This window comes from Oryx dammah, unplaced genomic scaffold (genome assembly GCF_014754425.2).
Source record: "Oryx dammah isolate SB20612 unplaced genomic scaffold, SCBI_Odam_1.1 HiC_scaffold_26, whole genome shotgun sequence".
NCBI classification, from domain to species: domain Eukaryota; kingdom Metazoa; phylum Chordata; class Mammalia; order Artiodactyla; family Bovidae; genus Oryx; species Oryx dammah.
Genome location: NW_024070210.1, coordinates 34956263 through 34970849, shown reverse-complemented (window position 1 = coordinate 34970849; position 14587 = coordinate 34956263). Strand labels below are relative to the sequence as shown.

General features: G+C 40.0%; 2 protein-coding genes across 2 annotated transcripts in view; both read right to left on the bottom strand.

The window, feature by feature from the left end:
* Positions 1 to 10330, bottom strand: part of ATG14 (autophagy related 14) — a 39249-nt gene extending 28919 nt beyond the window's left edge. The window contains exon 1 of the mRNA XM_040226387.1: positions 10096 to 10330. Within this exon, the coding sequence (XP_040082321.1) occupies positions 10096 to 10316 (221 nt within the window). The 5' untranslated portion in view covers positions 10317 to 10330. The remainder of the gene's footprint in view (positions 1 to 10095) is intronic.
* Positions 10331 to 12536: 2206 nt separating this feature from the next.
* TBPL2 (TATA-box binding protein like 2) overlaps positions 12537 to 14587 on the bottom strand; it is a 30713-nt gene continuing 28662 nt past the window's right edge. Inside the window, exon 7 of the mRNA XM_040227595.1 lies at positions 12537 to 12613. Within this exon, the coding sequence (XP_040083529.1) occupies positions 12537 to 12613 (77 nt within the window). The remainder of the gene's footprint in view (positions 12614 to 14587) is intronic.

The following is a 14587-nucleotide window of genomic DNA, read 5'->3' as shown; positions in this document are numbered from 1 at the left end:
ACTGTTTTCCATAGTGGCTGTATTAGTTTGCATTCCCACCAACAGTGTTAAGTGGGTTCCCTTTTCTCCACATCCTCTCCAGCATTTATTGCTTGTAGACTTTTGGACAGCAGCCATTCTGACTGGTGTGAAATGGTACCTCATTGTGGCCTTGATTTGCATTTCTCTGATTTCTCTGATAATGAGTGATGTTGAGCATCTTTTCATGTGTTTGTTAGCCATCCATACATCTTCTTTGGAGAAATGCCTATTTAGTTCTCTGGCCCATTTTTTGACTCCACCAGAAAATTACTAGAGCTAATCAATGAATATAGTAAAGTTGCAGGATATAAAATCAACACACAGAAATCCCTTGCATTCCTATACACTAATAATGAGAAAGTAGAAAAGGAAATTAAGGAAACAATTCCATTCACCATTGCAGTGAAAAGGATAAAATACTTAGGAATATACCTACCTAAAGAAACTAAAGACCTATATATCAAAAACTATATATAAAACACTGATGAAAGAAATCAAAGAGGACACTAATAGATGGAAAAATATACCATGTTCATGGATTGGAATAATCAATATAGTGAAAATGAGTATACTACCCAAAGCAATCTACAGATTCAATGCAATCCCTATCAAGCTACCAGTGGTATTTTTCACACAACTAGAACAAATCATTTCAAGATTTGTATGGAAATACAAAAAACCTCGAATGGCCAAAGCAATCTTGAGAAAGAAGAATGGAACTGGAGGAATCAACTTGCCTGACTTCAGGCTCTACTACAAAGCCACAGTCATTAAGACAGTATGGTATTGGCACAAAGACAGAAATATTGATCAATGGAACAAAATAGAAAGCCGAGAGATAAATCCATACACCTATGGACACCTTATCTTCGACAAAGGAGGCAAGAATATACAATGGAGTAAAGACAATCTCTTTAACAAGTGGTGCTGGGAAAACTGGTCAACCACTTGTAAAAGAATGAAACTAGATCACTTTCTAACACCACATACAAAAATAAACTCAAAATGGATTAAAGATCTAAACGTAAGACCAGAAACTATAAAACTCCTAGAGAAGAACATAGGCAAAACACTCTCCGACATAAATCACAGCAGGATCCTCTATGATCCACCTCCCAGAATACTGGAAATAAAAGCAAAAATAAACAAATGGGATCAAATTAAAATTAAAAGCTTCTGCACAACAAAGGAAACTATAAGTAAGGTGAAAAAACAGCCTTCTGAATGGGAGAAAACAATAGCAAATGAAGCAACTGACAAACAACTAATCTCAAAAATATACAAGCAACTTATGCAGCTCAACTCCACTCTCACATTTCAACAGCTACATATGGGTGGAGGCCACTTTACTGGATGCACAGATATGGAGCATCATTGCACAGAGTTCTACTGGGTAGTACTGCAAAGGCCAGTGAGGTGGTAACTACAGGAACCATTAGAAAACTCAGAAACCAATGTAGAATGTGGACAAATTCATAGGTTCACCAAATAATTTATCAGGCTTTTTACTATGTGCCTGCAACTTACTACAGAGCATTTTACAGAATGTTAAGAAATCTAATCATTCATTTTCTGCAACTGGCTGTGTGCTAGACATGGTACTTATTATATGCTTCCATTTCCTTATATTGAAAATGAGAAACAAATGTGGTATTTACGTCTCCCTGAGGTAACGCGTGATTCATGCTCTCAATAACCTGAAAGGAGATGACAAACTCACAAGATTCATCAACCTGTGTAAACAAAGGCTGACACGAAGGAGAAAATCCTGCTTTCAAAGGCTATAAAAGTGCTCCTTTCAGATCTGTTGTAAAGATTCCACTTTGCACTAACACAAATTGGGATGATGACACTGTCCAGCTTTATACCAGGCTGGTTAGTTCTCTTGGGTTGTTAGAAACAAACCCAAACTTAAAACACAAAAATACAGATGACAGCAGGAATAACAAGCAGGAGATGGCAATTCCTCCTGTACCAAACACTTCATGAGCAATGTCATTCTTCATGAAGGAAATGAAAAAAAATAGGTAGTGTCAACAGAGCAAAAGAGCAGATGGTATCAAGGAATGTGCCTGGTTAGCAAGCCAACTGCTTACCAGCACCTCGTCCATTCTCTGCATTTTCCAGTTCTGGACTCATGGAGATAGATTAGGGAAGAAAAAGAAAAAGAAAAAAGGAAAAGGGGGAAAGGCAAAACACTGCCATTGCTTCCAAATTTTCACTACTATCAAAAATGTTAGAAATGAATATCCTGGTGCACAAATCTTTTACGCTTTTAGGTTTCTCTACAAGAAATTCTTATAAATAAACTGCTAGGTCAAATATTTTCATGCAAACCTCTGGCAGTTATCTTTAAATTTCTTCTGAAATCATTTCATATGATATTTCCAACCCTACCAGCCTGTTCTCATTCTCTCAGCTCTGCACATTTTATTGTTTACTAACCTGACTGGTTTCCCACTCCCTTCCTTCAAAGACAGTTTACAATTCATTTACTCGCCTTTCTTCATTATTTCTTATTGGCTGCTTTTCATTTGTTACTCTATGTCCTTTGTTCACCTTTCTACAGTTTTTTTTAAAGGGTTATTAGGAAAATTAGCTATTTTCCTTTCATATATCTTAAAATTCTTTCTCAACTTTCTTAGTGACTACTTATGGTTCTGTTCTACAAAAATTCCAAAATTTTGTGCAGATACATTTATTCATTTTCTTGTCGCTGAATGGCTCTATAGTTTTGCATTGTTTTCTGAAAGGGATCTGCCAGTGAACCTGTACCACGCATCAGGGCTTTTAAACACTTTTTTTATATTTTCTTTCCCAATTTAAAAATGTCTTTTGTGTTATTTACCAAATTCCTCCAGACTTGTATTCTTTTCTCCCCCCTAAAAAAGGATTCCCTTAAGTCGACTTTAAATGGTGCCCCGTGACAGAGACTGGTGAGAGCCAGGAGCAGGCAGTCACACACAGTCTGGGGCTATCAATCCAAGAGACGGCACATAACCCAACTCAGGCTCTGGAGTCATGTCTGCCTGAGCTGCTACTTGAGGACGGGTTAGAGGTGGCCCTGCTAAGGGAAGAAAGGCATTACAGGCAGAGGAGATTCTGCTGTTTCACAAGCTAGGAAGTTAATCTGTCCTGCCCCAGAGAACTTCACCACACCCGGGGGACGGCAGGGTGATGAGGATCAGTTACAAGTGTGACCCGCCATCGCTCCACACTGCGCCATGGCCACAGATCGTCCTGGGTGAATGAGTGGATCTGGCCACAAGCAGGACTGGTCACCTAAGTCTGTCCCATGAGACCAGAAAAGCACCCACGCATGCGCCCTATCAGGAATCCTATTAATTCTGTGCGAGGTGATCAATAACACCGTCAGACCGACTACACCTTGCTGAGCACTGACCTGGTGCCTTTCACAAAAGAACTCTCACCTTCCATCTGCCTGCCCAGTCCTTTCCCTCATCCTAGTGCTTCACATTCACTTTGTGCCTAGGGTTTAGGCAACAGAAAAGTCCAAGAAACACTCTTCCTGTATTTTAAGAGAGGCAAACAGAGTAACCCCACAAAACTTTCAAATATGCAATTGAGGGCCTTAAGAATTAGTCAACACTTATATTCCTTAGGTTTCTTAAATCTGAAAAGAGAAAATAAGCACTGACAGCTTTCAAATTAGTGGGGGGGGTGGGGGTGGGAATTTCCCCCAGCTCTGATTTGGACACAGGTTTGGTGAAGAGTTGATGATTCTGGCTCTAGAAATAAGGCAGCAAGACTTATCGGGCAAGAAAGAGCACAAATTTTCTTGGAGAAGAGCATAGCAGTCTCTATTATACAAGCAGAAATGGTTAAAGAACTGAGTATTTCTTGAAGTAGGATACTATCAATAACACAGCAAAAATTACTAGCATTCACATTTTTCCCCCTCAAGTTCTTTTAGGCATTCAAGGGTATGACGTTTATGGACAAATGCAGTATGAAAAGACATAGTCCTTATCAGAATAGTTCTTCTACCTTATGTTAGAGTATTTAAAGTATGAGAAAACACACAACTTCAACAATGAGGGTCTCATCAATTGTAAATACTACAGTACCACATGGTCTGAAGTGGATTCCATCTGTGGATGCCGAGCAACCACAGATAAAAAGAGGCCTGACTATAAATTATAGGCGAATTAACCCCTGTTGTTCAAGGCTTAACTGTAGTAAAAACATACTCCACTGGCAGGAATGAAGGTTAAGTCATTAGTAGAAAGTACAAACAGATCACTGTTTAGTTTCCTCACTTGTAAAATGAAAATAATGATTATTCTACTTGATTATAGGGATTAAATAAGATAAATGTGAAAGCATCAGGTACAAGCATTTAACAGGCAATACAGGCTAGTTTCCCTTTTCTTCATCACAATCAGTGATTTTGCACTTAATCCTACTAATGTATTAAATTGAGTATATACATATGTATGTATGTATGTATGTATTTCAGATCTGGAGGTCAATGTAAGAATGAGCATAGCCCAGCAGTAAGTAAGGCACAACTACTCTGAGCGTCCTCATCTTAAAAACAGGTTAATAACTCATGGTTTTGTTAGCAGGGAACAAATGAGACAATAGTTGTGAAATCCTTTTACAAATTCTGAAGGGTACACATAATAGTTACGAGTAGATTGAAACAAGAATTATACTTTCTTAGGAGATCCGCATGTATTGTTGGAAATACAACTAATAAGCTACAAGGGTTGGGAGCTGTGACCCTTCCTGAAAAAGATAACCAAAGAGCAGCAGGTTGATTAAACTCTTGTCTCAAGATGGGGAGTCCAGGTACCTATGGAGCTTTTATTCTGCTGAGTGGGGTACACAGATGTGGGTCCAGAACCGAATCTTCATGAAAACAAACTTTTATATAAGCTAAGGACTGACAACCAAAAAGATACTGGAGGGGAACAGAAATGTCTCAAGAGTAGCTTTTAGGATGCATCTTCCTCTCTTCAGTAATGTCTAAAATTTCTTGCTTGTTCTCTATCCCACTTCTCAATTTGTCCAGTGCCCATATTTCTGTTTTGTGGTAAAAATGTAGTCCTCAATGCCTAAAACTCATCAGTGAAAGGAGTGCTGTATCATTCCTGATGCTGTGTACATATGAAAGCAATATTCATCTGCTCATAAAATGCCTTTCTTTTTGATCCACACTTTAAAATAACTGGTTTCTAAACCAGCATGTAGATGTTCCTTTGTATCCTCAGATTATCCCCCCTGTCTCATTCTTACACCCTATCATAAACTGGTAAGCAATTTTTTCCAGTTTTGAGTGGGAAGATTATTTCAACTTGTCAGTTATTTATTGGGTAACAGTGTTATTTCTAGTATCAGATAAATGTTTAATCCAGAAAACTACATTCCTGTTAAAAGACCTGCAATTTTAAAATGTACTCTGGTACAAGATTCAAAGGAGATGGTGTTGATAGAGTACTGCTTAAAATCATTCCTCTTCATCTCTTAAGGAAACAAACAAGTGAAAAGACAGACACAAAAGCAGGGATGTGGGTATTGTCTCAGGACTGGGCCAAGGTGGGAGATGAGGAAAGGATAGTGCTCATGAGGGTACCAAGGCTATAAGGAACTGTCCCACTGAATAAAACCAAAAATAAAAACCAAAAGTAGCAAGATCAAGTATTTTTCAATCAATCTAACTGCCAAACTCATACTGTCCACAAAACTACATAAAGATGCATGTTCCCTTCTTAGAAGTCAAAAGAATTATTAGGAGACACATTTATTCTTTAGTATTGAATTTTCCTTGAACTGCTAAACCATTAGAACCTATATATTCACCTAGTCTATTAATGAAACCTGAAAAAAACCTACATTTATAGGAACTTTGATATGTACATCACATTCAAGATCCTTGCAGGCACAGCTATTTTGGCTGACTTACTAAAAAGAACCAGGGGTTAAACAAGGGTATTTAAATCATGCTGAAGCTTCCATATTTTATTTCCAAGTGGTTTCCCACAGTCAGTGAGGAGTTTTCTCATAAAGTAAGAGGGGAAAAAGGGTGTGAAAGTAAAGCACAGAATACAAAATTTTTCATAAGTACTGAAGACCAGAGAGTATCTCACAATCAACCTTTGGCCCAAGACATTTAAGGCTTATTAGTAGTCAGTGTAAATCCTCGAGAGCAGAAACCTGCCTTTCTCTTATCTACTGGAATATTTCACGCCAATAACTGTACCCAATGAGCTCAGTAAAACTGATCTGGCCATCAGGACAGGGTCCTGGGTCTCAAGAGATTCTTGTATCCTACTACATGCTGGACGCTGGTTAGGGAATGAAGGAAAACAAGCAAACTCCTCTTTAGAAATACACACTTCAGAAAAGGGGATGACTGAAAGAGAAGTGAAGCTGTCTGTTATCCCTAAACCTTAACTTTTTCATTTCTAAATTCTGAATGATCTTGGTATTTATTTTTCACTTTTCTGCTTTGTCATAAAAAGAAATCCACTGTAACACATCCCTCTCCTGAAAATAATTTGTATTTCAGTCTCTAAAATGGTCTTGCCTTTACCATTCCCTTCAACAATCTGCTTATTACGTTCCTCCCCAGCGCTACACTAACCATCAGGATGGGACTGAACAAAAGCAGAATTCACTCCTGTGTGGAACTACTGATACATTCTGGATGCAGTTACCTTCCGCAGATAAGTGACACCACTTACATGCTCAATACCATGAAAGAATTGAGTACTGTAACAGAAATGGGGGGAGAGATGAAGTGGGGGCCTACTTGAGTGAAGGTCAGGCAAAGTCTCGCTGAGGAAGTGACATTTATGTTGAGACATGAAAGGCAAAAAAATGCTCATCAGGAGGAACAGTGTTCCAGGTAGAGGGAATAGTGAGGAAAAGGCCCATGGGTAGAAGAGTTCCAGTGTTTGAGGATGTGAGAGAAAGCCCAATTACTGAGCTGTGAACATGAGGGAATGTGGTGAGAGTTTACTTTTTGAGTGCTTAATACATGCTAGACATCGTGTTAAGTAATTCAGTGCATGCTCTTATGTAATTACTACCAGAAACCTATGAAACTTCAAAATCACATAACAACTGGTGGAGCTTGGATTCAATTCAATGCAGCTTGAATCCAAAGATCACATTTTAAACTCAACCTTACAGCCAAAATTACAAGGTAGGCAGTAGCCAGACAAGGCTTAATAAGCACAGTAAAAAGTTTGAATTTTATTTTCTATAAAGTGAAAAAACACTGAAGGATTTAAGCAAAACAGTGAGATTATCTGATTTACATCTCTACTGTGGCTGTTGTGTGAAGGCCAGAGGGTGGCTAGGGAGCTGCACCTATAAAAGAAAGAAACCAAAACTAGTGGCCAGGAAAGAAATGATAGTGGTCTGGACTAGAAGTAGACAGATTCAAGATCTATTCTGAAGCAGATCAAACTATACCTGTCAATTATTTGGATACGTGGAATAAGAAAAAAAAGAAAAAGCTAGGACAACGTCCAGGTTTCTGGTTTAAGTAACAAACGGGTCATGATGTATAATAATGAAGTGGTTCAGGATCAGACTAAGTTTGGGAAGGAAGGGTAGATTGATCCAGTCATTCAATGAATCTTTATTAAGCTTCTACTATGAGGATATAGCAGAGTACAAAACTGTCTTGTTTTCACAGAGCTAACATCACTGGAGTGAAAGGCAGTTACAAATTAATATGTAAACCATAAGATGGTGATAGGTACTATGGAAAACAAGAAATCACGTTGTGCAGGGAAGAAAGTTATTATTTTAATTGAATGAATGGTCAGAGTTTCTCTGTAAGGAACAGAGGCCTACGGATTCAAAGAAAGTAGCCTAGAAGCCTAGAAGAAAGGAGTTCCTGGCAGTCTGAATAAGACTGAGGCAGGAGTGTTCTCAGTATGCCTGAGTACTGGCAAGGAGGCCATGATGTTTTGCAGAGTAGGTAAGAGAAGGAAATGGCAACCTACTCCAGTATTCTTGCCTGGAGAATCCCATTGAGGGAGGAGCCTGGTAGGCTACAGTCCACGGGGTTGCAAAGAGTTGGACACGACTGAGTTACTTTACTTTACTAAGAGAAAAACAATAGAACTGGAGAACAAACAATATAAAACTTTGGATAAAGACTTTGGCTTTTTTTTTTTTTTTAAACTTTGGGTAAAACAGGACACCCCTGGAAGATGTGAACACAGGAATGGAAGGATGGAATTAATCTGTCTGCAATATGAGAAATTACACTATGAAGGAGAAAAGGCAGAAGCAGAGACTCAACAGGCAATAATCCTCCAGTGGACCAGACCGGGAGGAAGTGAAAGGGCTAGGATTAGGATAGGTTTTGAAGGGCAGATGGGATTTGTTGATGGGATAAGATATGGTAGCATTAAGAGAGGAGTCAAGGAAGACTGGAAGACTTTTTTTGCCTGTTTCAAAGAATTATGTCATCATTTACTGGGTTGGGATGAGCATGAGAAAAGTAGATTAATTATGGATAATCATGAATTCAGTCTGCCATATGAAGATGGAGATTCTCACTACAAATTTAAATACAAATAGAGCAGGCAGCTGTTTTCTCAATTTAACAAAGGCCTAGGTTGGAGAAACAAGTCTGGCAGTCTTCAACCTATAGATGATATTTAAATTATAGGAATGGATCTAGGAAAAAGTATATAGAGAAGAGGATCTAGAACTGACCCTTGAAAGACATTTCCATCTCATACCTAGTATTTTTATAATAAAACTGTTTTAATTCTTAAAGCTATTACTTATTACATCAGCAGTTTCTAAATTCATCAACTACATCAATGAGAAAATGATGAATTAAAAGATTATATCATACAAATCTTTTCAAAATAAAAAGCAATGAACTCCATTCATGATCAGAAGACTACCAGAAACTCAAAAACACTTTCAAATACAGATGTTATATAATCCAGTGGTTAAGTGCATGGTATATGGGTTCAGGCTGCCTGGAATTTAATTCTGGTCCCTACCCTTATTATTTGTGTGACCCAGGGCAAGAAACTGTGCAGCTTCCTTAGCAGTAAATTAGGGATAATAACTTATTGGGTGGTTGTTAAGACGTTATTATCTGAACTTTTGCACTAAAAAAAATTAGCTGGCTTACTGTCACTAAGTTATTGAAACAAAAGTTGGGACTGAGAAAACCTGCAGCTAACCACACTAATTTTACAATTATTTAACCAAGGACTTGTTTTAGTCACTAAGTCGGTCCGACTCTTTTGGGACCCCATGGACTGTACCCCGCCAGGCTCCTCTGTCCATGGATTTCCCAGGCAAGAATACTGGAGTGAGTTGCCATTTCCTTCTCCAGGGCATCTTCCCCACCCAGGGACAGAACCCGGGGCTCCTGCATTGTTAGCTGTATTCTTTACCACTGAGCCACCTGGAAAGCCCAGGACTTGTAGGCCTCTGTTTAAATTCCAAAACGAGGCCAAAACGTGTTTTAAATTCAATTCTCTAAGGGCTTGCACCTCCCACTCTGCATTTGTAAAACAGAGGAAACACATCCTCAAACTCCTTAACATTCAAAACAATCTTTGCAAAGGGAAGAAACTAGCTAGACTAGTTTATACATTAGAGTAAATATGTCTGATAACAAGATCAATCTGTGACACAAACTACCAGGGCCCGAATCCCTCTTAACCAGTTATTTGATTCTCTTCTGGCATCTTCTCTAGAAAAGGAATGTTCTTTTGAAAATAAAGATTAAACCAAGCTTTTGCTTGAGCGACTAACAAAGTACCGAGAATCCAACTCTATGGCAATAAGAGAAGACCTCTCCACAGGCACCACCTAGTACCAGAAGCACCGCGAGGTCAGACTCCACTCGAGTGGGTTAGGAAGAAACTGCGACCTCTCCTCTTCGGGCCTCCATCCCCATCCCCGTCCACTGGGAGCAAAGCACCGGCGCAAAGGAGCTACCCTCGCTACCTCCTCCTGTTTCGCTGGGCTCCGCGGCCCAGACTCGGCTCCAGGCTCCAGCCTCCGAGCCAGTGGAGACACCCAGAGAAGACAATAGGGCAGGGGCGGCTGCCGTACCTTTCGCGGTCGCGGCCGTCGAAGTAGACGAAATCGCCACTCTGGACGCACTTGGCGCAGGTCAGCCGCCGGCGGGTGGTGTTGCAGAGCGGGCAGCGCTCGACCGCCACGTACAGCCCCTCCGCGTCGTCCACAGAGTCTACCAGGTCCCGGGCGAGCGGCTGGGGCCCGCAGCCAGGAGCCTCCGGCGCCTGGGCTCCCTTCCCACTGGGAGACGCCATGATAGCATGAGAGCAGAGCCAGTCACGTGGGATTTTGTTTTCAACCAGGTGCATCTTGGGTGAGGAGGAGGGGCCTGGGAGGGGCCTAGGGAGGCTCCAGGAGCTCGGCGGGAATCCCGCGAGCACCTCGCCCGACCTCGCCTACCTCTCAGCTGCCGCTGGGTAGAAATTAGGTTAGAGGGGGGCGAGGCAGCGCAACAGAGTGTCATCAGGCTCCTTCACGTCCAGGCTACAAATTAACGCCACAAACTTGTGCAAAAGATAGTAATACAGTTCCCTCAGGATTTGGGGAAGACAGATTGCGAACGCATAAGGGAATTTCTGTCATTAGCTGTGTATACTTAATACATTTGGCTAAAATTACCGCAGAGTTGGATGAGGGAAGTGGGTCTTGGAGCGAGGTGGAATTATGGCTCATGTGATTTCGGGGCAAATTCCTCACCTCTCCTGTGTTCACGTGGAGAAAATTTCAGTGCCCACCCAACGACGTGAGGATTAACAAGTCAATCCGTTTAATGGTAATCTGATAGTATTTTGCCAATAATAACTAACCAGTGGAAACAACTGTACTGAACGTGTAAATCAAGTTGGATCTTTATGAAAAATAAATTTTAATGTCCAGCATTCTGCTTCTATTCTCGGCCATATTCCAAGAATTTCAACTAGGTAGTATTTTAACATGGCTTGATTACTCCAAATTTCTTTCTGTGAGGATAAATAAGATGGGCCAGAGGATTATATCAGAGTAATTGGTGTTTGAATATGCCTGTAAACTACAGAAGAAAAAAAATTGGGCTCATAGGTCAAATGATCCAGACCAGTGACTCAACAGGATTATTTTGGCAGGCTATAAATTAATGACTGCCTTAATTTCTCCCTTCAACTAGGGCTTCTCTCCCAAGTTCAGTTCAGTTCAGTTCAGTTCAGTCGCTCAGTCATGTCTGACTCTTTGCGACCCCATGAATCGTACCACACCAGGCCTCCCTGTCCATCACCAACTCCAGGAATTCACTCAGACTCGACTCCATCGAGTCAGTGATGCCATCCAGCCATCTCATCCTCTGTCGTCCCCTTCTCCTCCTGCCCCTAATCCCTCCCAGCATCAGAGTCTTTTCCAATGAGTCAACTCTTTGCATGAGGTGGCCAAAGTACTGGAGTTTCAGCTTCAGCATCATTCCCTCCATAACCCCAAATTCAGAACTGCCTACACTAGGCTTAAAGTAATGTACGGTGACCAATTCACTGTACAGAATTGGTTTGAAGCAATTCAGAAACAAAACTGAACTCTCCCTCCCCACAAACGTTTCCTCATTTTGTTGTTGTTCAGTCGACCAGTCGTGTCCGTCTCTTTGAGACCCCATGGACTGCAGGCCAGGCCTCCCTGTCCTCATTTTAGTGAAAGGCAATCCCCGCCCACAGGGGAACAAGGTCCAAGACTCTTATTAGCCCATCCCCCTCCCTGTTAATCTCCACTTCATCAAATGCGCATGATTCCCACAAGCTAATTGGGTTTTGAAGCTGAGCTCTTTGCTCCAGCCTCTTAAGTCTTATTTGATCTATTTTAATACAGTTACACAGGGTTATGAAGGTACAAAAGCACAAAATCCCTAAACTGTTTTCAAAATAGACTTTATACTAAACCTGAATGGTTCCTGAAAGTTTGAGATTTATTTTTAGGGAGAGAAATACTTTTCTCTGATCATTTCAAACAAAACGATGTGTAATTATTTAATTTTTCTTAAAGTTTTCAGACTTTAATGTTCCATTTGTATTCTGACAGGATCCGTCACAGGCCTGTACCTACTGGCCAGGATCGTCTACTCAATATTTTAAAAGGCAAAAAAAAAAAGACAATAGACAATTTCTATCCTGTTTTATACAGATATTTTAAATTTCTATATTGTTATGCATTTTTAGAGAACACATGTTCATGTACTACGTCTTTAACAAGAACAAAGCATTAAATTTTAATGATGTTAGAATATCATTCTAGCAAGACCTTAACTCTTCAAATTCTGAAATCAGGTTACTTTTTCCATTTTAAAAATAATACAACATTTCGAAAAAAAGCGTCATTTCTTAGGCATGGTTACTCATACAGAATCACACTTTAACAATTAAAGTCAAAATGTTCATGGGACATCTACAGTCTAGCTGTTTCTGTTGCTGGGCTTATGCGTATATTCAAACCAATATACTGTGAGATGTTGAATGATATGTTCAGGCTTTTTTAAAACCCTTTAGAATAGGATAGATGTTTTCAAATGCTTCATAGATGTCAGAACGTTTTTTGGCACCTATAAAGAAATCCAAGTTTACATAATCTTTAATATAAAAGCAATGCTAAAATTTTCTTAAGACTAAAATTTCATTGTCACTTTCAATTACTTTTAATACTTTAGGTGTACCTGAGAAGTACTTTATTTCTGGTAAAGACAAAAGAATTTGGTGACTACAGTCATATTCCCACAAAAACATACCCTAGAGCAGAGTTTTCTAGTATTTCTGTAATGTGGGCACATCAGTATATCTTTAGCCTCCTAGGGCACAGTATGAAATATGGAATGTTATCTCTCGGTGTGCCATGGACATGACCACAGAACATGACCTTCGTCAGCAGCTGTGGGCACTTCAGTTCAGTTCAGTCGCTCAGTTGTGTCCGACTCTTTGCGACCCCATGAATCGAAGCACGCCAGACCTCCCTGTCCATCACCAACTCCAGGAGTTCACTCAGACTCACATCCATCGAGTCAGTGATACCATCCAGCCATCTCATCCTCTGTCGTTCCCTTCTCCTCCTGCCCCCAATCCCTCCCAGCATCAGAGTCTTTTCCAATGAGTCAACTCTTTGCATGAGGTGGCCAAAGTACAGCTTTAGCATCATTCCTTCCAAAGAAATCCCAGGGCTGATCTCCTTCAGAATAGCTACCAGAAAAAGGGACTTCCTTTGATCTACCCAGCTTTAGTTAACATCCTTATTCCCTAATATTAACGAACAGAGTGAGACAAACTGGAACTATTCTAAAGTTTCAAATTTCAATTTGGGAAGGGATTATTAGAAGGGAAGACTCTACCATTGTTAGCCTTAGAGTTAAGTTTCACGAGGTCTTTAATTACAACTACTCTAGGGGTCAAAAAGGATAAAAATATGAATTAGACACACCGCCCACCCTTGAGCGAGATTATCAGTCAGCCCTACTAACTACCTTCCACTTTCAAAGCTATGCAGGCATGTTATGTTAAGGGTTAAGGACAGGTAGTACTTATGTGGAACTGTCAGTCTATCAGGGAACTATTATCTGATACTGGGCAGGAGGCAGGAGATTAATGAAAAGCATATTAAAAACTGTTAAGAAAAATGGAAAATAGTTTTTAAGTTGATAAAGATTTGTTCTTGGGAGCTATAAACTTAGCTAGGAGAAAGGCTAAGTAAGACAGCAGAAATAACTTGTGGGACGTAGTTATCTGGTTTAAGGATGGGACTAACAAGAGGGAATTCCCAAAAGGAGAATCAAGAGATTTGGGAAGTAGGTAGAAATCAGGATTCAGAATCTAGGATGAGTTAGAATAATTTTAAAAGTGGAAAATGGCAAGTGTTGGCAAAGAGACTGAGAAATTGGAACCCTCATACGTTGCTGGTAGAAACATAAAATGGTTCAGCTACTATGGAAAATAGTTTAGCAGTTCCTCAAAGCTGCTAAAAGAATTACCACATGACATGGCAATGTCACTCCTGGGTACCTGGGAATATACTCCCCAAATTGAAAATAAGTACTCAGACAAATAATATGCATGTAGCTGCATATTCATTGCTGACAATGGAGTATTATTCCACCACAAAAAGGAATAAAGTGCTGATACAAGTACAATGAAGATGAACCTCATAAGCATTACGTTAAAAGAAGTCAGACATGAAAGGTCACATATTATATGATTCCATTTATATGCTATCTCCAGAATAAGTAAATTCAGAGACTGGAGACTGGTGGTTGCCAGGGGTTGGGGTAGGGAGGAAAGGGGACAAAACTGCCTATGACATAGGACTTTATTTTGGAATAGTGGAAATCTTTTGGCACTAGAGTTGGTGGTTGCACAACATTTTGAATGAACTAATTGTCCCTCAATTTTTCATTTAAATGGTTATATTTTCGCTATTTGCATTTCATCTTAATAAATTAAAAGTTAAGAATCAAAAATGAAGTACTTATTAGCTTAAAATGGCGGGGGGAGTGTGGTATGCCAGGGCAAAAGTTACTCATTCACTGCCAAAG